General features: G+C 41.8%; 1 protein-coding gene across 11 annotated transcripts in view; it reads left to right on the top strand.

Moving 5' to 3' along the window:
* The window catches only part of AMBRA1 (autophagy and beclin 1 regulator 1), a 173507-nt gene that overhangs the window by 49636 nt on the left and 97352 nt on the right, over positions 1–26519 (top strand). For 7 of the 11 annotated variants that reach the window (XM_035012692.1, XM_035012689.1, XM_035012690.1 and 4 more), the window contains 2 exons: positions 16864–16950; positions 21008–21184. The exons of 2 other annotated variants lie outside the window; for them this stretch is intronic. In XM_035012692.1, the coding sequence (XP_034868583.1) occupies positions 16864–16950; positions 21008–21184 (264 nt within the window). The remainder of the gene's footprint in view (positions 1–16863; positions 16951–21007; positions 21185–26519) is intronic. 2 more of the 11 variants (XM_035012697.1, XM_035012693.1) reach the window with 1 other exon arrangement.

The following is a 26519-nucleotide window of genomic DNA, read 5'->3' as shown; positions in this document are numbered from 1 at the left end:
TGGTTAAGTATATATACATAGAGTTGGACAACAGATCTCTGGAACTTTTCTTTTTGCATGAGTGGAACACTATACTCCTTGAACAATTTTTCATTCTCCCTACCCCCCATCCCTGGCAACTGCCATTCTGTTTTCTTTTTCTGTAAGTTTGATTACTTTAGAAGCCTCATTTAAGAGGAGTCTCATGCAGTATTTGTCTTTTTGTAATTGGCTTATTTCACTTAGTATAATGTCCTCAGGGTTCATCCATGTTGTAGCGTGCGACAGGATTTCCTTCCCCCCCCCTTTTTTTTTAAGATTTTATTTATTTGACAGAGACACAGCAAGAGAGGGAACACAAGCAGGAGGAGTGGGAGAGGGAGAAGCAGGCTTCCTGCTGAGCAGGGAGCCCGATGTGGGACTCGATCCCAGGACTCTGACGTCATGATCTGAGCCGAAGGCAGATGCCCAATGACTGAGCCACCCAGGTGCCGGGATTTCCTTCTTTTTAAAGGCTGAATAATATTCCACTGTATATACATTTTCTTTACCCATTCATCTGTCGATGGACATTTAGGTTACTTCCACATCTTGTCTATTGTGAGTAATTCTGCAGTGAACATGGGAGGACAAATATCTCTTTCAGATCTTGTTTTCAGTTCTTTTGCATATATACTCAGAAGGAAGATTGCTGGATCATATGGTAGTTCTATTTTTGATTTTTTGAGACGCTTCTATACTGTTTTTCACAGTGGCTGCATCATTTTACAATCCCACCAGCAATGTGCCAGTGTTCCAATTTCTCTACATCCTCACCAACATTGTGATTTCCTGTTTTTTTTGGCAGTGCCCATCCTAATGGGCATGAGGTGGGTATGTCTTGTGCTTTGATTTGCATTTCCTGATGATGAGTGATGTTAAGGATCTTTTCATATGCTTGTCCATTTGTAGATTTTTTTTTAAAGATTTTTATTTATTTGAGAGTGAGAGAGAGAGAATGAGAGAGCGCACACACGGGGGAGGGGCAGAGGCAGAGGGAGAAGCAGACTCCCTGCTGAGCAGGGAGCCTGATGTGGGACTCCATCCCAGGACCCTGGGATCATAACCTGAGCTAAAGGCAGATGCTTAACCGACTGAGCCACCCAGGTGCCCTGTAGATCCTTTTTTAAGATTTATTTATTTTAGTGACAGAAAGCATGCATGCATGTGGGGGGGAAAAGGAGGGATAAAGGGAAAGGGAAAGAGAATCCCAGGTAGACTCCCTGCTGAGTATGGAGTCCAATGCGGGCTTGAGATCATGACTTGAGCCGAAATAAAGAGTCAGATACTCAACTGACTAAGCCACCCAGGCACCCCCATTTGCATATCTTCTTTGGATAAATGTCTGTTTAAGTCCTTTGCCCACTTTTTAATTGGGTTATTTGGTTTTTGGTGTTTTTTTTTTTTTTTTAAAGATTTTATTTATTTATTTGACAGAGAGAAACACAGTGAGAGCAGGAACACAAGCAGGGGGAGTAGGAGAGGGAGAAGCAGGCTTCCCGCGGAGCAGGGAGCCCGATGCCGAGCTCGATCCCAGGACCCTGGGACCATGACCTGAGCCGAAGGCAGACGCTTAACGACTGAGCCACCCAGGCGCCCATGGTGTTTTTTTTTTTGTTAAATTGTAGGAGTTCTTGATATATTCTGGATGTTAACCCCTTATCTGGTAGTTTGCAAATATTTTCTTCTATTCAGTAGATTCCCTTTTTACTCTTTTGATTGTTTCTTTTGCTGTGCATAAGTTTTTTTAAGTTTTACACAGCCCCATTTGTCTTTGTTTTTGTTGCCTTTGCTTTTGGTATCATATCTAAGAAATCATAGTTCCTTGTAGTGTCATAAAGCTTTTCCCCTATTTTTTTTTTTTCTTTTTGTTTGTTTTTCCCCCTGTGTTTTCTTCTAAGAGTTTTTATAGTTTCAGGTCTTACATTTAGGTCTTTTTTTTTTTTTTTTTTAAGATTTTATTTATTTGAGAGAGCGAGAGAGCACAAGCAGAGGGGAGGGGTAGAGGAAGAAGCAGATTCCCCCTGAGCAGGGAGCTGACACAGGACTTGATCCCAAGACCCTGGGATCATGACGTGAGCCAAGGGCAGATACTTAACTGACTGAGCCACCCAGGCACCCTTACATTTAGATCTTTAATCCATTTTGAGTTAATTTTTATGTATGGTGTAAGGTAAGGACCCATCTTCATTCTTTTGCATGTGGATAGCCAGTTTTCCTAGTGCTATTTGTTGGAGAAACTATTAATTCTCCATTATCTGGGGGTCTTTTTTTTTTTTTTTTTAATAGGCTCCATGCCCTACATGGGGCTTGAACTCATGACCCCGAGATCAAGAGTCACATGTTCTACTGACTGAGCCAGCCATGCGCCCCACCATTATCTATGGAGTCTTGACACCTTTGTCAAAGATCATTTGACCATATACACAGGGGTTTATATCTGGGCTCTCTATTCTGTTCTGTGTCCCTGCCTTTATACCAGTACCATAGTGTTTTGATTACTGTAGCTTTGCAATATATTTTGATATAAGGTAGTGTCAGGTCTCTAGCTTTGTTTTGCTTTCTCAAGATTGTTTTGGTTATTACACTATATAGTTAACTAACTGGACTTTGAATAAAAACTTAAAAAAAAAAAAGATTGTTTTGGCTCTTGTCCTTTGAGATTCCATATGAATTTTGGGTGTTTTTTTCTCTTCCTGTAAAAAATGCCAGTGGAATTTTGGTAGAGATTGCATTGAATCTGTAGACTGCTTTGGGTAATATGGACATTTTAACAATATTAAGTCTTCTGATCCCTGAACCCGGAATGTCCTGCCATTTATTTGTGCTTTCTTTACTTTCTTTCAGCAGTGTTTTATAGTTTCAGTGTGCAAGTCTTTCACTTTTTTGGTTAATTTATGAGTATTTTATTCTTTTTGATGCTGTTGTAAATAGGACCATTTTCTTAATTTCCTTTTCAGCAAATGTAGTCCTTTTAAAATTAAAACGAGAAGGAACTTTTTTTTCTTTAAATTTCTCCAATCTAGTGTCTTCTCAGAAGTCCAGCAATCTTCTCAGCATGCTTTTCTGATTCCTTTTCATACTGGTCTGTTACAAGTTCTCAGAAAGAACTAAGGCAGAAGCTGGGCTGATCATTTTCTTTTAGCTCCTTGAAGGCAAAGGAGCATTGTAATATTCATCCTAACAGAGTTGCTGACTTTTTAGTCCCTCATAGAGCCACTAAATTTGGCAGTGATGTTAGATGGTACTGTTTTGGATATGATAAAGTCAGAGAGTTGGGGTAGTTATATCAGAATGTGTTTATTGTGTGCTCTTTGGCTGGTGGTTCTTAAAGTGTGGTCCCTAGACCAGGAACATTAACATCTTCTGGGAACTTGTTAGAAATACAAGTTCCTGGGCTCACCCCAGATTTACTGAATCAGAAACTTGGGGTGGGAGGCCATGTTATTTGCATTTTATCAAGCTCTCCAGGTGGTTTTGATACACATTAAGTTAGAGAACACTATTTTAGGCCACCTAGGAACTCTTTTAACACCATTACCACCATTCCCCCAAATCTCTGTAGTGTACTAAGATCCTTTGCATTATTCATCAGCTTTTATTTTTCCTTTTGCTCTTGTCCCATATGATGCAACGTTGCTTTAACTCTCACAGTCTCTTTCTCTCTAATTATAACATGTACTAATAGAAAGATACGGAGTTGAGCATCACTGGATTCAATTTCTGGCTCTGTTTTGTGACCTTGGGCAGTTAAATAGCCTTTCTGAACGTCCGTTTTATCAATTGGAAAATTATGTGAGGGTTAAATGAGTAAAGCACCAGTTACTTTTGCAAATTTAGATGCTCAAGAAATGCCTGCTCTTTTTTCCCTTTGTCCTATTACTCTGCTCAAAATACAAAACAAAACAGGCACCTGGGTGGCTCGGTTGGTTAAGCGTCTGCCTTCACGGCTCAGATCATGAGCAGGGGAGGCTGCTTCTCCCCTGCCCACTGCTTCCCTCCTGCTTGTTCTCCGTCTCTATCTCTGACAAATAAATAAAATCTTAAAAAAAAAAAAAAAAATACAAAACAAAAACATTTTGCCATGGCATATTGCCTGCAGATTTTTTTTTTTTGGTCGGTATTATTTTTGGGGCTTCAGGCTTTATGGGGTATCTGTGAAATCTCTTCATATAAAATTGGAATAAACCAAGTTCATAAAAAAGTGAGGTGCCTATGAAGGGTGGATAGGGAATGGTTATTGAGATAAAGCTGGTGTTAGTTACTTCCATTAGTCACTTGCAGTGGACACAGTGAAGTTCTGTGTTAGAAAGTTCAATAATACAGAAAGTAATTTGGCTCATAGCAAGAGAATGGGATATTATCTTCATTTTTCCTGCACTCTTTCTTTCTTTCTTTTTTTTTTTTTTAAGTAGGCTCCACACCTAGTGTTGAGCCCAGCGCAGGGCTTAAACTCATGACCCTGAGGTTAAGACCTGAGATGAGCTAAGAGTCAGACTGCTTCTGACTGAGTCACCCAGGCGCCCCTTTCTTGCACTCTCTTACAGTGATTTGTGCAAAAGAGACAGGTCCTGCCTCATGATAAAGGAGGGAGCATAAATAGCCTTAATTTCCCAAATTCTAGGGCCACCTTCTACATTAAGAAGGAGCCATCCAGGGCAGAAGTGTGTTTCAGAAAGATAGAGCCTGACTGGGATAAGGAGGAGAGTAGCAAGTCTTTCCAAATTGACATTGACATTTCTGACCAATACCAGGACTTTGTGCTTTGGACACTGAGCAGGTTTGTAGTGAGTTTTGTTTAAGATCTGTTTCCAGATGTCTTGTTTGGTGTTTTGTTTTGGTAGCCAAGGTTCCTTTGAGTACAGATGTGATTACTTCAGGCTTATAATTAATTTCATGGACTTAGTTCTAATGCTGCTATTTTGACTAGCTTGAAAGTTCTACAAGATCAGAAACTATTTCATTCATTTGTTGATGTATAGCAAACCACACAACAAAACTTAGTGACTTAAAATAACAATTTTATTACCTTCCATTGTTTTTTTGGGTAGACTGGGCTCAGATGGGAAGTTCTGTTGGTCTTGCCTGTGGTCTCTCTAGAGTCACCTGGAGGCTCAGTTGGGACAGCTAGGTCTCTCCCTCTTCCTGTAGTCTCAGGGACTCCTCTCTCCATGTGCCCTTTCCAGCCAACTAGCCAGACTTTTTACTTAGCAGCTTAAGGCTTCCCAAAGTGACAGTTCCAAAAGGGAAGAATGGAAGCGGTCAGTTCTTTTAAAGGCTAGGGCCAGAACCGGCACAGCTTGCCACATTCTCTTGGTTAAAGCAAGAACAGACTGGTCTAGATTCAGTGTGGGTGGAGACCATACAAGGACAAGAATACTAAGAAGTATGGTTCTTTGGGGTCCATTTTTGGAGCCTACTACAGGAACCATATCTATTTTATATACTAATGTATACCCAGTGGTTGATACTTAATAAATACTTGGGATTTGAATCAGTGATTGGATAGACTAACAGATTGGTGGATGAATGACTGACTGATCTTATCAGTTTGAGTGAGTTTCATGTGATTCTTAGGGTTCAGATACCCACCCATGTTTATGCCCCTACAGTACTCGTCCTTCTCGACACATGTTTTCTTTCAGGGAAATCACCTTTTTAGGCATAGTGACATGGGTGACCAGAGTGCATCATATTCCCTGCAGACACTTTGGGAGTTGTAATCCCGGGGAGAAAAGAATAATTGGTATTCATTGGACTGTGTAGTGGCTACTATACATACTTTACGTATGTTCTTATTTATAGCAACCTTGGGGAATAGGGATTTCCCTTTAAATTTGGACATTGAAGATAATGGACTTTCCCAAGGTCACATAGCTAGTAAGTGATACAAGATGATGAATTTAAGCTATATTCTCGGGGCTTCTGACTGCCGTATTCAAGAAGAGCATGCGACTCCTGATCTCAGGGTTGTGAGTTCAAGCCCCACACTGGGTGTAGAGATTATTTAAATAAATAAAAATAAAAAAATAAAAATAAACTTCATTCTCATTCTAAAGCTAAAGCACTGACTTGTGTCCTTTATTAGTTATTCAGTTTCCCTTGGTTAGTCTTAGACTATTAAGATATAACAGAGGTGTTTTCAACAGCAGCTAATAGCGTTAACATTTGGGGCTGGATAATTTTTTTTTTAAGATTTTATTTATTTATTTGACAGGGAGAGAGGGAACACAAGCAGGGGGAGTGGGAGAGGGAGAAGCAGGCCTCCCACTGAGTGGGGAGCCGATGCAGGGCTCGATTCCAGGACCCTGGGATCATGACCTGAGCCGAAGGCAGACGCTTACCGGCTGAGCCACCCAGGCACCCCGGGACTGGATAATTCTTTATTGTGGGAGTCTGTGCTAAGCATTGTAGGATGTTGAGCAGTATCCCTGACCTTTATCCACTAGATGCCAGTGCACTCTCCCCACCCATTTACAACAACTGTGTCTCCAGACATTGCCATATGTCCCCTGGGGGGATCCCCTCCCATTGAAAAGTTATTTCATGATTTGCTGTCCTTCAGTTTTGCTGGTTTTTTTTTTTTTTTAATTCTCACAAGGAACTGGCAGTGTCTTCAAACCACCTCATTCTTGTAATAGTTGTAATAGTACTACCTGGTTCTTTTTTTTCCTAAGTAGGCTCCACGCTGGGTGTGGAGCCCAAGGCAGGGCTTGAACTCACAGGGCTTGAATTCACAACGCTGAGATCAAGAGTTGGATGCTTAACCGAGCCACCCAGGTGCTCCTGCCTGGTTCTGATGGTCTTGAGTCATGCCTTTCTCTCATTGCCTCTCTCTTCTTTTGCCTTGTCTTTTTGCTTTTGTCTGTGATTCCCCTCTATCAAATGCAGCTGGACAAAGTAGTGTTTGTAAGGACTTTTTTTTTACACAGGTATCCATTTAGCAGGCATTCACATTGCTGAGATAACAAGCATTTGTGGTAGTGAAAAAAGGCAGTTTATATCTTCTAATTATGGTAGGGGGGAAAAGTAAAATATTTTTTTTTAAAGATTTTATTTCTTTAATTGACAGAGACAGCGAGAGAGGGAATACAAGCAAGGGGAGTGGGCAAGGGAGAAGCAGGCTTCCCGCTGAGCGGGGAGCCTGATGCGGGGCTCGATCCCAGGACCCTGGGACCATGACCTGAGTTGAAGGCAGTTGCTTAACCAGCTGAGCCACCCAGGCGCCTCAAGGTATAATATTTAGTAAGCTGAGAATTAAATGGCTTCCAGGCTCCACAGAGTTAATCTTCAGGGTAGTGTTTGATTGACATGCTGGAGGATGTTAATGTGCAGTTCTTTTGAGGAACGGGGGAGGAGAGTGGAAATTGCAGTTTCTCTACTAATTGTACTTTAGGTGTCATTTATGACAATTTCATGTTGTCTAGACAGAGGGAAATGGTGGAGAAATTATTCTAGTGGAGTCAAATGCGAGTCCAAAAGGAATCAAGAAGGTTGCTGAAGTCAGGATCAGGGTGGAAGAGCAAGTCATATCCCCCCAGAGGCAAATCAGTGAAAATCAGATGTCACCAAGAGAAGCGGCTCAGAATGAACCCAGGATGTAAGAAAGGGATTGTACTCGGAGCTTTGTATTAGCTCAAGGGCTAACAGTGGATTGTTTGGGGGCCCAGCTGGAGTCTCTGCCCCTTGTCTATTTCTGTAGACTCCAGAAACCTCATTACAGACATGAGCCAGGAAAGCTGCCTCTTTGCCTCTGGTTAGTAAATGCTCCAGCCCACTGTGTATTCCTTTTTCCTCATTCTCTTATAAGGCTTCATTTACTAATTCTCTTTGCCCTCCTGATGTTGGCCCTAAGGCTTTGCTTTATATTATAATATATAGTGTTTACAATATACCAGGGTCAGTGGCCTGTCATTTAAGAACAGATGGCCTTCGTCAAGGGTTTTTTAAATTTCAGGTTAGGAATAGAAATGTGAAAAATGATCTAGGAAGAAGTGTACAGGTTTGCTGTTATTGAAGCAGTAAATGATTCTACCTAATATATTCATTGTAGAATTAGTTGGTATAGATAAAGCCTTTTTTGGAATTATCTGTTATTCTGAATAAAATTAGCTGAGAAATTAGGATTATTGGATTTTGTAAATCTCTTCTTGATTTTGGAGGAAACCAGTCAATTAGGATGTACTGCCTCTTTTTTTTTTTTTTAAAGATTTTATTTATTTATTTGAGAAAGTGAGAGAGAGAGAGAGAGCACAAGAGGGGGGAGCGGGAGAGGGAGAAGCAGACTCCCCGCCGAGCAGGGAGCCCGATGCGGGACTCGATCCCGGGACTCCAGGATCATGACCTGAGCCGACGGCAGACGCTCAGTGACTGAGCCACCCAGGCGCCCCAGGTTTAGATTTTAATTAAGAGGCAGTACATCCTGGGGCGCCTGGGTGGCTCAGTCGGGTAAGCGACTGCCTTCGGCTCAGGTCATGATCCTGGAGTCCCGGGATCGAGTCCCGCATCGGGCTCCCTGCTCGGCGGGGAGTCTGCTTCTCCCTCTCCCGCTCCCCCCTCTTGTGCTCTCTCTCTCTCTCTCACTTTCTCAAATAAATAAATAAATAAATAAAAATCTTTAAAATCTAAACCTGTATATCACAGCTCTTGCTTGTCTGGCTATGCGTGAGTATCAGAACTACCTGTGGAACTTGTCGTCATTGATACGCTCTTACTCATCCTTTGGTGAAAAGCCCCTGATCTAAATTTCTAATTAAAAAAAGTGTGTGGTCTGTGAGCTGACCTTCCAAGTCTCCTAGAGAAAATGAATTTGGAGACAGAGTAAACATATCCATGTAGATCACCTTGGGCCTTTGAGTTCCGCTGCTGACGAAAGTGAGTTTTTATTATAAATTGAAATTTTATAATTCAAATGTAATGTGTTGAGGATATGCAAAAGCTAAGCATAGCGCCAACCAATCATTTTATAATTTTATCAAAAATCACCACCTAAGGTGCCTCTGTGGCTCAGTTGGTTAAGCATCCAACTCTTGATCTCAGGTCTTGATTTCAGGGTAGTTAAGTTCAAGCTCTGCACTGGGCTCTGTGCTGGGTGTGAAGCCTAATTAAAACAAACAGACAATCTACCAGACAGTTAGCAGAGGGTCAGATATTCTCAGAGGGGTCTGGCTGACTTCTCAGGTAAGACTTTTGTATAACTAGATACACAGTTATATACCGATTATGAATTCTGTTTCCAGTTTCTTTCCTTTTGGTATCTGTGATTATGTTGTGCTCTGATGTTTTACCATCTGTCTCTCGCTGCACAGAGGCATTGAGGAATACGTTAATGTTTTGTAAAGATGTTTTGGTGAAAGGCATTGTTTTGAGCCCCATGAATTGTTTATGCTTGATGATAGTAAAATAAGGCTGATCCATAGGACAGGCACTGTGAGCTTTTCTATAGTATGTCTTTTTTCCCCTTGGTGTCGGCCTTTTCGCAGTGCCACCTTGCCTTGGTCTACCCCACAGCAGGGGCAGGAATTGCCTGCCGGGCTTCATTGGAAATGGCATCGTGCTCTAAGTGCACCCCTAGAACTAGGGGGCCCTGCAGTGATCAGATGAGTGCCTATCGTTGGATAACTTAAACGATAATTGCCAGTGTGTGAAATGGGGAGGCTTGGGTGCCTCCGCTTTAAAGCAGAGATGTCAATTTGGAAATCATAATAGAGGTGTCATTTCAGAACACACAATTATTTTTTACAAAGAATAAGGGCTTGTCATCTCCCAGCCCAGGCATGCGCCAAGGCAGAGATCGGGGGCTTGCAGAGCAGGATTCAAAAATGAAGAAGGCAATAGTACATCCAAGTTTCTTTGGCCTCCTGTCCCTCCATCCCCCTGAAAACATTGCCCTCTTTCCCCTTTGAGGTCTCTTTTAGCAATATACCATCCAGGAGCATCTGTGGTAGTTTCCCAGGCAAGTAGCCAGCCGCTGACTTTATGATTTAATAAGCTTCCCAGGGACCAGGCTGCACTGCATTTATCAAGACAACTATGTCAGCACTTTAACCTGAGCAGCTTAAGTGACCAGAGGGATAAAGGGTGATGTAAGCAGTTCCTGAAGACCTTGTTCCTTCAGGAATTTTAGTGTGAGTTTTTGGACATCTAGCAACCTTGTCTGAATGTCATGCGGTCAGTGAGGGGCAATCAGATATGTCTTCTTGCTTATTCTTCCATATCTACTTAGGACTGCTGATTTATTCACAGGCTTTTATTGGTCTCCTATTACATGTTAATTAGGAGTTTTAATGGGGACAGAAGGATGACTTGGACCCAGTACATGCTTTCATGTGGCTTGTAGTCCAGTAGCAGAGACAAAACATACTTAGAGGTAACGATAGTACGTGGTGACTTGGCAGAGGCCTTTTTTTTTTTTTTTTTTTTTAAGATTTATTTATTTGACAGAGAGAGTGCAAGCAGAGGAAGCAGCAGCAGAGGGAGAGGGAGAAGCAAGCCCGCTGAGCAGGGAGCCCATGTGGGGCTCCATCCCAGGGCCGTGGGATCATGCTGAGCCAAAGGCAGACACTTACCAACTGAGCCACCCAGGCACCCCAGGCAGAGGCCTTTTAAGAGAGGTTTCAAAATGCAGTGGGGTCTTTGGGGAGAGAGTAGAGAGTGTGAACTTTTGGATGGAGGAGTCAGATGTTTGAGTTTTGAAGGATTTTTTAAGGCAGAAATAGGAAAAAGAACTTTCCAGAAAGAAGCAATGGCCAACCTAAATACATGAATGAGATGAGGGTGTGTTTAATTTAGCTAGAGCAATGCTTCTCAAAGTGGCCTGGGATTCCTGAAGTCAAAACCATTTTTGTGATAATGCTGAGCTGCTCTTTGTCTTTTTCACTATCATTCTTCCACAAGTGTCTGTGGAGTTTTCGCTCTGTGACATGTAACAAGGTTATCACTCTGGTATGTGTGCTTGTGTTAGGAATTGCTCAATTTTAATTTCAAATGTAAATATTAATAGATAAAACCCGTATAAATAAAAGCTCTTTGGGGTCCTCACTAATTTTTAAGAGAGTTAAAGAAGTTCTGAGGCCAAAAAGGTTGAAACCCACCATGCTAGAGTATATCATATATCCAGAAGAAATGAGAAATTCAGCTGCAGAGCTTTGGAGCCAAGCTGAGGAATTTAGATTTTATTTTCTAGGCAGAAGGGAGCTGTTGGTTTTGGGTTTGGCTCCCTTGAACTAAAATAGCAGATATCACCCAGACATCAAAGTTAGGCTGGGAAATTACTCTTTAGGCATGGGGCATCAGTGGCATCTTGGGTTCTTGGAGCAGGCTTTACATATCATGTAGGTCACAGAGTTCTGGCAATTGATTTTTCCCAGTGATTAGAGGAGGTTTAAACATATTTATTTGCTTTAGGATATTGATTTTTTTTCTGTCATCTGACAACTAGTTTTAAAAGAATATTTTCAGGATATAATTGTTGAGTAAGGGAGAGTTGTCACTGGCTTATTCATTCTGTCTAGACATGTATAAAGGTACCCAAATTTTCTGCTTCTCAGCTCTGATATCTATTGGATTTGAAATGAAAGTTCTTTTTTAGATGACCCATCTCATCTGCCTTGACAACTTTGTTCTTTCCCAGAGCTTTCTTCCATTATTTTTTTTTCATTGTTTTCCTAGTAGTCATCAAAGGGTATAGTGGATCTAGGGAACCCACTTACACATATTCAGAGTATTAATCAGGAAAGGAAGAAATAGCTGTAGTAATTTAAAATGTTAGGAATTTTACAGCTTGAATTGTGTTTCTGTTGACTAATGATTTTATCAGGTTTTAATATTAATTTTTGATGACTTACTCTAGTATGTAATACTTTGATTTCATGTTTTTCTGTTCCATTTCTTAGTGACTTCACTTTATCTTTCAAAGGATTTTATGTAAGCAAATATTTTAGAGCAAGGGGTGGGCAGATTTTTTCTGTAAAGGACCAGGTAGTAAGTATTCTAAGCCTGTTCCTGTCAGGATTAACTCTGCCTTGCTAGCTCCAAAACAGCCATAGACAATATATAAATGAGTGAATGTGGCCATGTTTGAATAAAACTTTATTTATAAAAACAGGCAGCTGGGGTGCCTGAGTGGCTCAGTCGGTTAAGCGTCTGCCTTCAGCTCAGGTCATGATCCCGGGGCCCTGGGATCGAGCCCCGCATCGGGCTCCCTGCTCAGCAGAGAGCTTGCTTCTCCCTCTGCCTGCGACTCTGACTATCTGTACTCTCTCTGTCTCTGTCAAATAAATAAATAAAATCTTTTTTTTTTTAAGATTTTATTTATTTATTTGACAGAGAGAGACACAGCGAGAGAGGGAACACAAGCAGGGGGAGTGGGAGAGGGAGAAGCAGGCTTCCCGCCGAGCAGGGAGCCCGATGTGGGGCTCGATCCCAGGACCCTGGGATCATGACCTGAGCCGAAGGCAGACGCTTAACGACCGAGCCACCCAGGCGCCCCGATAAATAAAATCTTTAAAAAAAACAAAAAACAAAAAACAGGCAGCTGACTTGGGGCTAGTAGTTTACCATACCTACCTTAGGGCATTAGGGCAACTTGCTATTTTAAGAAATCCTTTTTAAGAAGTGAGTAATTCTTGGGCGCCTGGGTGGCTCAGATGGTTAAGCGTCTGCCTTCGGCTCGGGTCATGATCCCAGGGACCTGGGATCGAGTCCCACATTGGGCTCCCTGCTCAGTGGGGAGCCTGCTTCTCCCTCTCCTACTCCCCCTGCTTGTGTTCCCTCTGTGTCTCTCTCTGTCAAATAAATAAATAAAATCTTAAAAAAAAAAAAAAAGTGAGTAATTCTTTTGAGAATGAAGAGTTTTCTTTTTAGTTTTCAGTGGTTTACTTTTCAGTTTTGTATATTGAATGTTTTTAATTTTTTTGACTGTTTTTAATTTTGAAATAATTTCAGACTGGCAGAAAAGTTGCAAAAATAGTGCAAAGAATTCCCATATACCCTTCACCCACATTCCCTAAATCTTAGCATTTTACCACATTTGCTTTATCATTCTCTCTCTTTTGCTTTATGTATGAGTATGGTTATGCTTTTACATATTTATGGTTTTTATGTTTATGTTTTGTGCTTATTCTTTTAATTGTATGGTTTTTATATTTATATATTTGTGCTTATATTCTTTTGAATGTTGGATTTTCTTAAAAGTAGGATATAGTTTGATAGAGCAGTGGTCTTCAGATTTAAAAAAAATACTTATATTAGTAAAAGGCTTTTGAGCAATGTGTGTGTGTATTATATATTATGGTTATACATTATAAATAAGAAGTTCTGATATTTTCTTCTGTTCTCCAGTGGATCAAAATAGCACAACTCCTGTGTATCTCACTTGGACACCACTGGTACAGAGAGTGAACCAGGCAAACTTGCGAAGAAAGAGGGGTTTTTGTGTGTGTGTTTTTTTCCTGTCAAGGGTTTCAGTGACTCTTTAAAAACATTTCTAAATTGTGATTACAGGTCAGAATGAAATGGCAGCTTCAAGCTTGAACAAGTGTGTCTGAACCCCCTCCTGATTCTTATCTGATTTTGCATTATTGAGTTGCATGAGAGATGGTTAAGTCAGGTCACATTTGTAGTGGCCAGAGAAGAAGGTGCACAGCTGCCATCTCGTCCCATTTTCTTATGTCATTTCTCCAGTGATGGCTGTTTGCAGGAAGCTGACTGTAGGAGAGAAGGATCTTTCTTTGGGGTTCCTAGGAGTGGTGGTGACATTTAATCATCTGGTAGCTCTAGTTCTTTCTGTGTTCAACACCAATTGGAGAAGCCCTTTTTATTCTTTCAGACAGTACTTGTAACTGAAGAGAATTCAGTGTTTAATCAGTGATAAGTGTGTGGGGTGTTATTCATAGTAATTGGCTCTCCTGATTTTGTGTATTAGCAGTTAAAACGCCATATATATATATGGCTTATATATGGCTTTGCCAGTCCACTGTATTGCCTGGCGAGCATAAATGGTGCCAGCAGATTTTGTAGTAAGTAGGCACAAGGGATGCATGTTCCAAAAGAACCTCATCAGGGACTCCCCAGAGACAAAGCTTAACATTTTGGTTTTACCCTGATTAAAGAAGTCTTTCTGGGCGCCTGGGTGGCTCACTTGGTTAAGCGACTGCCTTCGGCTCAGGTCATGATCCTGGAGTCCCTGGATCAAGTCCCGCATCGGGCTCCCTGCTCGGCAGGGAGTCTGCTTCTCCCTCTGGCCCTCCCCCCTCTCATGTGCTCTCTCTCATTCTCTCTCTCTGAAATAAATAAATAAAATCTTAAAAAAAAAAAAGTCTTTCTAATGAAGATAGGAGGTTAGGGTGGGAAGTAGACGTTGCAGGATTATAAAATGGAATCATTTAAATTGAAATTATCTAATCCAGACTCTTCTAGTTCAAGAATCTCCTTTACATGATCCTTAACAAGTCATCTCATCTTTCTGAATACTGACACTGCCTTAGCATAGTAATAGGGCGTAATACTGGCTTCCTAACTTAGCAGCGTCATTTTCCAGGCAAAGAAGTACTTAAAAAAGGTATATGTTGGTCGCTCTGCAGGATGCTCCTTGCCAAAGGGCTTCTGCTTACTAAGCCATTTGGAGGAGAACCTTACGGGGCTCAGTTATACTCAGGACTAACTCCAGAGCCCTTTGGGATGGAACAAACTTCTCGGTGTTCAGGGATGTCAGCTGCTCCCAGATCTTGCTTCCGTTCAACTCCTTCCCAATTCCTATAGAACTAATTGATTAGTATTGGACAAGTATTTATCTAAGATGGTATAAATGTCCTGAATAGATATTCTTCTCAATTTCACTTTTCTTCTTTTTCCAGTCTAGGTACCTCTCCCTACCCCTTCCTCTCACAAACATTCTGTAGTTCAAGACTCAAAGACATGCCATTATTTTATGTGCCCCTAATGAAAGAAAAAAAAAAAAAATCCTGCCAATTAAATTATGTCAGGGATGCCTGGGTGGCTCAGTGGTTAAGCGTCTGCCTTGGGCTCAGGTCATGATCTCAGGATCCTGGGATTCAGCCCTGTGTTAGGCTCAGTACTCAGTGGGGAGTCTGCTTCTCCCTCTCCCACTGCCCCCTCAATCCCGCTCATGCTCTCGCTCTCAAATAAATACAATCTTTTAAAAAAAATAAACTGTCACACAATTATAAGATGCATCCCAGTTTCAGACCTGTTAAAATGGGAGGGTATCTCTTGGAATTGATGAGAAGCAGCATTACTGCTGCTGTCAACAGTGATATCATTGAAGATCCCAGGCCCCAGAGATGTATTTTATTGCTTTCTTCTCTTCCTCATTGGTTGCATTGTAATATTCTCTTCCTTCAGTGGTAGGACTGCTTAAAGTGAATTGTGTGGGGGAGGTATTAGGCCTGGTTTAGATAGAAAGCATCATTTAACAGTTGGTTGTCCTGGGCAGGAAAGGTAGCAAGCCAGATTGACAGGGCTTTTGCTGTAGCTCTTCCCCAGGCTGTTATGGGAGATGCTTTGGTGAGCCAGTTGCTGGGATAAAGTGACTGCACATGACTCTACCTAAAGCCAGCTGGTTTTAATAACAGTGAATTGAATTAACTCAATTGGAAAAGATTGGTAGCTGCTGTCCTTATCCTGCAGATCTGCTTTAAAGAGTCTGGCAGGGAGCCGGAGACCTGTTCCCGGGAGAGCCAGGCAAGATGCTGCTGGAGAGGAACAATATGCATTTCTTTCTTGAGACCATTTCCTTTGAAACGTGTTCTATGGCAGGAGCTTGACTGGCTGCCAAGGCACATTTGAGTTGGGAAGCAGTGTGGCAGACTCGGCAAACTGGGGGGTCCCTGGGCCATGTTTATCAGATGTGTTTTAATTGGCCCTTGTACAAAGAGGGAAAAAATGTTTTAGCTAAAATCTAACAGTCAGGAGATTTCATGGAAAAGTCCAGATTTCTGGCTTCCCTTTAAAAACAGGAAGAGCCAGCAATACTGAGCCCACATTCTAGGTTGGACTCACAGTTGAAACATACTCACTTTTTACCTGCAGGGAGCCTGGAAGGTCCTACAGTAGGGCATTGTGGTTTGAAGCATTTTGGAGTTGACTTTCTCTGGAGTCCTGGTGCTCTCACTAAATAGCCCTGTGCACAGTGCCATATACTTAACTTTTAGGCCCAGTGTTCTCATGTTTGTATAGTAATGCCCACCTTGCTAGGTTGTGGTGAGTTTTAAGTAAGGAAATATATATGAAGTGCTTAGTATTTGCCTGGCACCAAAGAAGTGCTCAATAAAATGTGGGTGTATTGACATACGATCATTTGAACTTATGATTGGGCTAGATTATATAATTAAAGATTTTTGTCAGTTAAGAGAGCATGAGGAGTACTCCTCACAAAAAGGGTATGGGCAGAGCAGAATGAGTAAAAGATAAGGGGATGTGGATTAGGAAACATGGAGAAAACTGAACACCAAGATGAATGTTGGCACTACCTGAATATCTCTGGATATGCCTAATTTTCCCCTCCTGTGTTGATCCCAACCTCCTATTTGTCTGCTGGAGATACTGCAAATAGAAATAAGATCATGTCTCTGAAGCACTTGTTCATTTCTCACAGAAGAGCAGTATTCAGCATAATACAGTGGCCCTGTCCAGTGTGGGAGCTTTGTAGCTCATTTATTTATGTCTCTAAGTATTTAGTTTGTAGGAAGGGTGTGATCCCAGATAGCAGGTGCTAGCTAGCTACAAAGGGGGATGTTATTTATCTCTCCCCCTATTTTTCCCTTATGAATGACCTCTGAGTTGGTAATTGACAGGGATTATTGCCATTTTTTTAATCTCTGCTAGGAGGCTGCTGGAGTCTTCCCTCATTTCATTATCCCGTTATGATGGAGCAGGATCCAGAGAGCACCCAATTTACCCAGACCCAGCGAGGTAAGGCCAAAGTGAGAAATGGCACTAGGTGGGGGGGAGGGGCTGCCCTTGGGGTTGCCAAGCTGTTGGAAGCCCCATTCTGTGCCTCTCTGGTCCTGGTGCTCTTTTACTCTTCAGTTAACAGTTTTGAGACAGGTGGTTCAGGTGATTGGGAAGTGTTGCAGGTAAGTGAACAGAACCTCTGGTGGCAGAGGGTTGTGACTGAGCTCTTGTGTTTGGGGCTCATTTCTGTAAGTGGGGCACTTAGAAGAGGAACCTGAGGAGGCCACTGGCAGAGTCACAGGATACTCTTTTTTTGCTGATCAGGGAGGCTATTGCCATTCAGATGGAAAGCCAAAAGGGGAACAAGTTGTTATTAATAGGGAAATTACTTACAAATTAAAACTAACCAACTAACAAATAATCCTACTTGCTCTCATTTGAGAGAGAATTTAGGCTATCAAAAGGTAGAAGTCAAACTCATTCAGATGTTCAATTTTTGGATGCAACCTAAAGGAAGAGATGACTTACAAAAGGGTAACTAAATAAAACAAGTTGGCATTTTATTAAAGTGTTTACCTTACACTGATCAGAAGATATTTGAAGAGTTCTCAAAGAGATTAAAAAAGCACTTAGACAAGTTCAAGGCCCACCCCTAAGTAATACTGGTGACTGAGGACCAAGGATGGGTGTTGAGTTGATGTATAACATTTATTTATAGTGACCAGCCCTTTGGCATTGTCACAACCAGATTTACTGATTCTGTTAATGACCTAAATAGGGGATAACCTTTACATTATGTAAGCAATACCAGAGCATATGTGAGGCTTTGCCAAAAGAAAGAGCAATTTGTAATGGTGGGGTTGGCAAGTTAACAAATATAGGTTAGATGAAGCTAAATGAGCTTTGCTTTAGATTAAGAATTTCAAGTCTGGAAAGACCCATAGACCAAGTTGATTCTAGAGATATTGAGTGATTTCACTGTTGCCACAGTTATGTCATGATACTGAGCATTCTTTCTGAGAGACTAATGAAAGGATTCCCCATTACCCTCTTACTTCCTTTTCCATACCCCCGAAATGGCAAATCCAAGGATCGGGGAACATTTGGAGGCAGCTGAGATGATGATGACCAAACCAAGGAAGTTTATGTTAGTCTCTGATCACACTTGAAAGTAGTAAGTCCTAAATAAGAGAGGGAGATTTTATGTGTCAATCAGATTACTCTGAAACACTGAGAAGAGAATTTCTTGCTATAAAAGAGTTTCTTTTAGGACAGCAATAGGAATCCCATCCCCAGAATTTTTAGCCTGACAGAGTTGTTAACAGTGATCCTTAAAGACCATTGTTTGTCCTCCTTTCATGTAATGAATCTTTTATTTACTCCCACTCAGATCTCTTTATCACAGAAAGTGTCATACTTTGTGGTGTTGCTATTTTTACATTTTCTCTCTAAACACAGAATAGGTTTTCTTTGGAGGAGGAAGTATTCTTCCTTGAAGAAAACTTGCGGATTTATTTAAACATTTAAAATTTTTACTTGGGACACTAGAGTTTGGTGATTATCCAGCTCTTCAGTAGGAGGATGATTGCTACCTCATACTGGTTGTTTAATTTCTTTTTCCTCTTAGACTTCACCATACACAACACATATAGGTCAAAGCCTTTATGGGGCATTTCAGCATTCAGATCCTTAGCTTCCCTCTGGATACCTAAAAAAGATGAGGCCAGGATGTACTTGTATTTGATAATTGTGCCAGGAATCCGTTTTTCTTTACCATTGACGCATAGTTTTGTAGCTTAGGGAATTCCTATCCTATAGTGAAATTAAACAGTTGGGGTTACCTAGTGCTGAAATTGTGCCCTTACATAAAAGGGTAGTCTTTATTATTGTCTGCATCAACATTCTTTCTACTTCTGTCACCAATAATACAATTTTCCCATTAGTTAGGGTGGGCTATCAACTGAGGAATGAGTATACTTATGGTCACTTTTCAGAATCAGTTCCAAAAAAAGAATCTTCACTCTGTTCTTGAAATGTTTTTTACATTCTTTCCTAGTCTGATTGACTTGAGAATTTAACCTTCAATGATTGACTTCTGGAAGATTTCTGTATATTTAGTAGATAAAAGAACAACTCAAGAGTGCTGACTTTTGTCTCTTGAAAATTTAGGATTGTTGATTCATCCTTGAAAAATGTATGGCAACAGGGGGCCAATGGATAATGAAAGCTCCACACGTTGAGACTTTTAAGAAATGATTCTTGTACTCTGATGATCTTGGCCAAGGCATCTGTGCATCCCTTGCCCACCTGCTGTATAATTTGGATTCGGGGATGCCAAATACAGTATATTGTTCTATTACAAGGACTTTTGAGTTCCAAAGATTGTAATTTGGCCTGCTTGGGAATTCCATTTGATGATTGGCCAGAAGGATACCACCTCTGATGACTGGCATTTCAGAGGTAGCCTTAGTTCCTATAGCAGGTGACTGCAGAATCTCTTTGGTCTGAGTCAGTGGATTTACTGAGGATTTTCCCAGAAAGTTTGTCCAGGGGTAATGAAAAGTCAGGCAGCAAGATTTTGTAAATAGTTTTCCGATCAATTGATGTAACTATTACTATTTCCATTCTCAATCAGTTTCTCCAGATTTCTAAAAAAAATGTTTTTTTCCTTTTATATTCAAATATTATAGAAGTTAAGATTCCCAGGAATCCTCATTAGGATTGCTGTGTTTCCTTTTAATTTTTTGTTCTAATTGCAGAAATACATATGCTTTTATATATATTCGTATATGCATACCATTCTTCAATTTTTCTCCCACTTAAATTTTTGCTTTAGAGGGCTTTTCTTGTGTGTATATAGGGATGACTTATTCTTTTTTAATAGTTACATAGTGTTTCTTTGTACAGATATAGTTTATTTAATCTGTTGGTGGGCATTTGGGACGTTTTCCAGTTTTTCACTAATGCTAACAACATATACAGATACATACATACCTGTGTATCCTTGTGTTTTCCCGTATGATAAAATTCCTAGTGGAATTGTTGAGTTAAAGTGTCTGCCTCAGGCAAGTTTTAAGGCTGGAAATTTCTTAGTAATCCACTTAATATTATCATATAAAACGTTTTTCTATTATTGTTCTTCTCTCACTTTCTTAGTATGTAGCAGTATTGTGAAAGATGGAAGAAAAACTTGAGAAAGAAGGGAATCTGGTGAATTGTATGGGACACTGGATGTTTTCATGGAATATGAAGACACTAAGCCACAGTTAGAAGAATAGAGGTCTAGACTAATTATCCACTGAGAATAGCCATGGTAAAGGAGAAGAAAAAGGAATAACTGTTGCCTACTACATTGCTTTGTGCCCACGTAGCCTCTAATGCTCTGTTGTAAGAAATAGAAAAATCTTTTTTCCCTGTTAGGTTTTGTTTTCCTGAGTATCTTTTAGTCTCTTTTTCGATCCTAAATATTTTCTCTGTGTTACAAATATCTGTGAGTAATCCATAGATCTGAGAGGTTCAGGGAGCTCATTTTAGGGGGCTAGGACAAATCTGGAGCTGTGTGGATTTGTTGGAGAGGAAGGACATCCTGGTGAAGATGGCGCCTTCTTTGGTCATGCCTGGTTTGCCATCTCTTGACCTCTTTCTCCTGTATAAAATGAAAGAAGACCTGGCCCCTAGATGATGATTGTGGTCTCTTTTTGTTTCTTATATTTTGAGTATGGATGATTGAAGAAGGCCGTGAATCTGTGTGAAGAGCACCCTAAGAAACTACGAGGGGTCCCTTAAGAAACTAAAAAGGAAGGTCCAGTGTTATACCCTTGGGAGGGGCAGCCGTTGAGCAGATGATGACTGATTCAACAGCCTCTTTGCCTTCTCTCAGAACAGAAACACTGGTGGTAGTCTGATAAGCATATTGTGCAGTACAGACCTCCTGGTGAGTTAAATGCCCTTTATTTTTCATGTCTCCGGAGTTCACCTCAGCAGGGAGATGCCCTGGGAGAGCTGGATTTACTGTCTTTCACAGTATTCCCCACATTAGTGCTAGTTTGTGTTTGTCCATCTCTGTCTCTCTCAGATTATCTCCTGCTGCATACTACGCCCAGAGGATGATCCAGTATCTCTCACGGAGAGACAGTATTCGCCAGCGCTCCATGCGCTATCAGCAGAACCGTCTCCGTTCTTCCACCTCCTCTTCCTCAGACAACCAGGGCCCATCAGTAGAGGGAACCGACTTGGAGTTTGAGGACTTTGAGTAAGTACCTCCTTAGCTTGTTTCTTCCCTGTCCTCCCAGCTGTGTGTGCTTCCCCGTTGACCGCTGTCCAAGCAGCAGTGGTTGACATTTTTGCTTCAACCCCCTAAGTTATTATTTATTATGAGTTATAGGATGGGGTGAGGGAAAGGGGGTTAAAAGGCTCAGCCCCCGCCGCACCTCCCCACCTCTGGCAGTTGTGCTGCTGATTCACCGGAGCCTGTGGGGAGAGACAGCCCACTGGCCCTAGGCCAGGCTGGAGAAGATGGTACCGCTCATAGGCAGCGCTTCTATTTCCCTTTCGCATGAACGGTGGCTGTGGAAGTGCTTCTCATGGCCTGTCTTCCCAACATCAGGGAGACAGGATGCTGGATATTTTTTCTCTTAAGCAGAGTAGGTATAGAGACTAGAAATAATGAGAATGCCCAGATTTCCCTAAAGACAGTTCCTTTTAGTACCCTTAAATCACACGGATTCTTTGAGGTCCTACTCCATTGCCTAAACTTTCTCCCTCCCCCCACCTCTCCCATAAGGATCCTTTGAAAGTTGCCTGTCAAATTAATGTGGTGGCTTGAGAGGTGATTCCTTGCTCTTCTGGTGTTTTTGAGTGGTTGATTGGAGGGCGGGGGTGAGCTGGAGGAGCACGGTTAGCCCCACACACAGTATTAAACCCCTCCGTCTCACTGCTGTGTTTGAACTCTCTGACCTGCTGCTCCTGACCTTTCTAGCCATTCGTTGTGTTTCTTTCCATTCTCAAAGCTTCCCTGGCTTGTATCAAATTGGACATTTGGCTCTTGTTTTGATTTCCTGTATTTTGATATTCTCAAACATGCAAAACAATTGAGAGAGAGAGGTGTTTAAGGCTTTTTTTTTTTTCTCCGTCTGTACTGGAATAGGACAGCCTGTCAGTCATTTTCCTTTATTTCCCCTCTGCATCTTGACATAGCCTGGTCAGGTCTGGGATATTAAGAGTTCTTGCCTCCCCTTCGACCTTCCTCTTCCGTGAGCTGAATGGATGGTTCCCCAAGAGTCACCTTGCAATAGAGCTTTAAGATGCGTTGGAGAAATCTCTCTGACAGTGATGACTAAGAAGGTGGAAACAACCTTTATAACAATTTGCCTTCCAGTTATGATTCTTAAACACACTAGCAATTGTGTACTTGGAAGCAGAAGGCAGACTGACTGGGCGGTTCATTTGTCTGGGGAAGATGTAAACGTGAAAGAAATGCAGGGATGCCCTGAAGCAGCTGCGGTGGCACGTGGAGCAGGGGTGCTGGTCCTCTCTCATCGGCTGCCCACTGGCTCCTAGCCCATGTCATTCTTCCTTCAGTCCACTATAGGGGAAGGTGGATGCATATACTGGCCGTGAGGGGAAAGAGAGTCTCCACTCTCTCAGTCAGGCATCCGCCAGGAGTGAAATATGTTCCCCTGCAGGTTCTGATTATTTTTTCAGCACTGGGGTCTATTCGGGGAAACAGTTTCAAGTACATGCCAAAACTGCCGGGACTTAGTACCGCTGAAAAGCCTCAGTAATCCTGGGGAGCTCTGGGAGTCAGTGCAGATCGCATAGCCTCCCTCCATGCACGTTTGGAAGGCTGTGTTATCTCTTTGCAGTGGTGAAACGTGGCGCTGATGCCTTTGAGCTGTATCTTGCCTCGTGACTTGTCCTTCACAATGGAGTTCTGGGTTAGTTTAAAATGTTCTGTTCTCATCTTACCTTCTCTTTCTTCTGCTACCACCTCCTCCCTCTCCTCTTCCTTCCCCCTCGATTTTCCTGTGTCAGACTGCCTCCTCCTTGTGCTCCCCACAGCCCACCTGTGCTCTCACCTCCCCCCTGGCTTCAGCACGACCTGAATTTACACTGCCTTCCTCACCTTTCCTGCACTGACTTACCATTGTTTCTCCCTAGGGGTCTTCCATTGCTCCCTGGTAAGTAACAATGGGCTGATTTCTCTCATGCCCCTCTGAAAGTTCTTCACAGGGTGTTTGCCTTTCTTTTTGGGCTGATGCAGACTGTAATCTTGTTTTTAATAACAGCTGTGGATTAGTCACTTCAGTATTAGTAGTCCAGGTCTCCTAGTGAAGGAAGTTGCTAGCTGGCTGATGCTGAGTTACTGTCTGTTCATTCTTTCTCTGTCTCTTCCCTGCCCTCCTCCTTCCTGTTGTAAACTGAGTGCTGCTTGTGGTTGCTCCTCTTCTCTTAATTTGTAGGTGCTGTGAAGCGGGAGTGAGTGAGAAATGAGGGAATGTACCGACCCATTTTAATTTCTCTGCCCCAATCCTTTTCCTTAGCTTTGATAACTAGAAGGAAGGTCAGAAGCTTGTACAATCATAGTTTATAGTTCTTTCAGGTACAGAGAAGCAGGTAAGTTAGACACGGCCTGGAATCCTCCTAACACTTAGGGTGCCATTAAGAGAGACTGTTCTACTGGTTTCCTCGCCTTCATAGTACACCATGCTCCTGCCTTTGCCATCCCACTTCGACATCTTCAGCTCTCTTCCCATTTGCTAAGCCAGGGATCATTTTCCCATTCTCTACCTTGTCCCATCTAGGTATATAAAGTAGCCAGATCCCATCTTTTTTGGTTCTTTTCCATCATTTATTGAATGAAAGATATCAGCTATAGTAATATTTTTCATATGTATACTAATTTATAACATACAACACATTTGTAATATATATAAATATATTAATATACTTTATATATATATTTAAAAATTTTTTTAATCCTTATAATACCCTAATGAGGTATTTACTCCATTGTAGTATTTTTTTTTTTTAAAGATTTTATTTATTTGACAGAGAGAGACACACTGAGAGAGGGAACACAAGCAGGGGGAGTGGGAGAAGAAGAAGCAGGCCTCCCGCAGAGCAGGGCGCCCGATGCGGGGCTCGATCCCAGGACCCTGGGACCATGACCTGAGCCGAAGGCAGACGCTTAACGACTGAGCCACCCAGGCGCCCCAGTATTTTTTTTTTAATGAGGATACAGAGACGACCAAAATCAGACATGTCTGAGATTCGAGAACAGGAGCAAACATACTAAGTGTCTGGTTTTTATTGTCCTGCAAATTGATTGATTGATCGATTTAAAGATTTTTATTTATTTATTTGACAGAGCAAGAGAGCACAAGCAGGGGGAGCAGTAGAGGAGAGGGAGAAGCAAGCTCCCTGGAGCCAGATGCGGGGCTCGATCCCAGGACCCTGGGATTACGACCTGAGCCGAAGGCAGACACTTAACTGACTGAGCCACCCAGGCACCCCTGTTCTGGAGATTTAAAAACCTTTAAAAATGGAGGGGCCTGGGTGACTCAGTCGGTTAAGCATCTGACTCTTGATTTTGGTTCAGGTCATGATCTCAGGGTTGTGAGATCAAGCCCCGCGTCAGGCTCTGCACTCAGCGGGGAGTCTGCTTGAGATTCTCTCTCCCTCTGCCCCTCCCCTGCATGCACTCTCTCTCTCTCTCTCTCTCAAATAAATAATAGATCTTTAAAAATATATAAATAAAATAAAAACCTTATAAATGATATAGAACCACATTTGAGCTCTTGCTCCCTGAATTTGCTGTGGAAGAAGACTATCTAGATTTATCTCTAGGGAGGATAGCTTTGAAGTTTGGTCAGCATCAGGTTAAATTTTCTGTTCTTTTGTGGTCTGGATTAATGACCATCTACCCAGGCAGGCATCTTCTCCTGCCATTCATCTCTCTCTGCGGCCAGGATTGAGACTGCAGGGTCCCTGTGTTTATCAAAATGCACAAATAGGACATCCAGAAACCTGCTGTCAGAAGGTCTGTCCTGAAGTCTTCAGCATCTGTCTTTGCATAAAGATGTTCACAAGCAGGGTAAAGGTGTGGCTGCCCCTGACGTTGCTGTCTGCCTGCTTTTGAGCCCAGACCATCTGCTAGAATGTAGAAAGCAAATAAGCATAAGGAAAAATGCCATTTTAATTTTCACCATCCCTTTGGAAAGAGAGGGAGGCTTTTATGAAGCACTGCAGTTAAGTGCCGTGTCCTAGTCATTGCTGAGGCCTGCACAAGAGGTGGTATGTGTCTGTTGTTCCTGTTATCCTCACCCCCTTCCTCATGTTATCTCTTCTTCTAAATGTAATTATAATCCCAGAATCATCCCCAGTTTATTCCTGCCCTTCTTGTGTCTTTTTGTAACTGCTTTGCCTTCCAAGGCAAAGAATCCCCTGAACCGATGACAGAATTAGAGAAGCTTCAGATTGGATCAGTCGCAAATATCTCCACCAGCATACCAGCCAGAGGGGAATTATATTCACTTCTTAAAATTGTTGCTAGCACAGAAAAGAGCAAGTTCTTAATTTACCGTTGTGACACTGGGCTGGCTTTGGAAAAACATCTCAATGGGAATTCTAGTCCTTCAGCCCTAAGATGAAGTCTCTTTAGGTCTGTTACATTTGTTTTCTTCATTTTTCTAATTTATCTGGTTGTATTTGATTTTTTACCCAGAAATGCATATTGTGACCAAACAGGCAAAAATGTTTCACCGTATGGCAGTCATTTCTAGGTGCCAGAGATGGGTCTGGTTCCTTAGCTTGGCATGAAGTGTTGTGGCAGGACCACATACACATAGACAGCCTCATGCAGAAAGAGTTCCTCCTTTTATGGTCCCCGTGCTAGACACCTTCTGGCAAGGAAGTTGTTAAAAGGTCTTTTGGTCTGTGATGTAGCTGAGGATTCTGAAGGCTGTTACTCCGCTTTGCCATCTGACTGGGCTGGTGTAAGAGAGGTTGCTTGCCTTGAGTTCAGAAGTTAATATTCTTCACCTGCTCTTTTGCTGTAACTGAAATTAGTTGAGCCATGGCAAAGAAAATACGTGAAAGCCAAACAGTACTACTGTTATCCTCTGTGTATAGGTGAAATTCTGGTAGCTTTGTGAGACTCCTATTTTTGCTTCAAGTTCTTGTGGCTAGGAATTCTGGTAGCGTGAAGCTGCGTGTCCTTGGTACTCCTTGCTCCCGCTCTCTCTTCTGTGCCCAGAATTTCCAGGACTCCTGTGGGAGTCAGTGACTACTAATAACAGATACATAACTGTAGCCAAGAAAGGGAAGGGTAAATCTTTAGAGTGTGTTCTTGTCTACTTCATTTTGAAGAGGAGTTGCCTTTGTTCCTTCCTTTGACTTACAAACCACAGACTCTTTGATATTAGAAATACAAGAGAAATTCTAAGGAAACACACTTTAAAGTTATTCTCTTTATAGACTGGAACCTGCTGCAACAGTCGGGAATCAGGCATAGAAGAATAGAAGTAGTTCCTAAAGTGGGATGAGATAAGAAATTGTTCTCTTTCTTTTTATTAGAGAGTTTTAAA

The sequence above is a fragment of the Mirounga leonina genome, unplaced genomic scaffold, assembly GCF_011800145.1.
Source record: "Mirounga leonina isolate KUSES-001 unplaced genomic scaffold, KU_Mleo_1.0 Mir_166, whole genome shotgun sequence".
Lineage (NCBI taxonomy): Eukaryota > Metazoa > Chordata > Mammalia > Carnivora > Phocidae > Mirounga > Mirounga leonina.
Note: the sequence above shows the minus strand (reverse complement) of the source record. Positions and strands in the feature narration are given on the sequence as shown.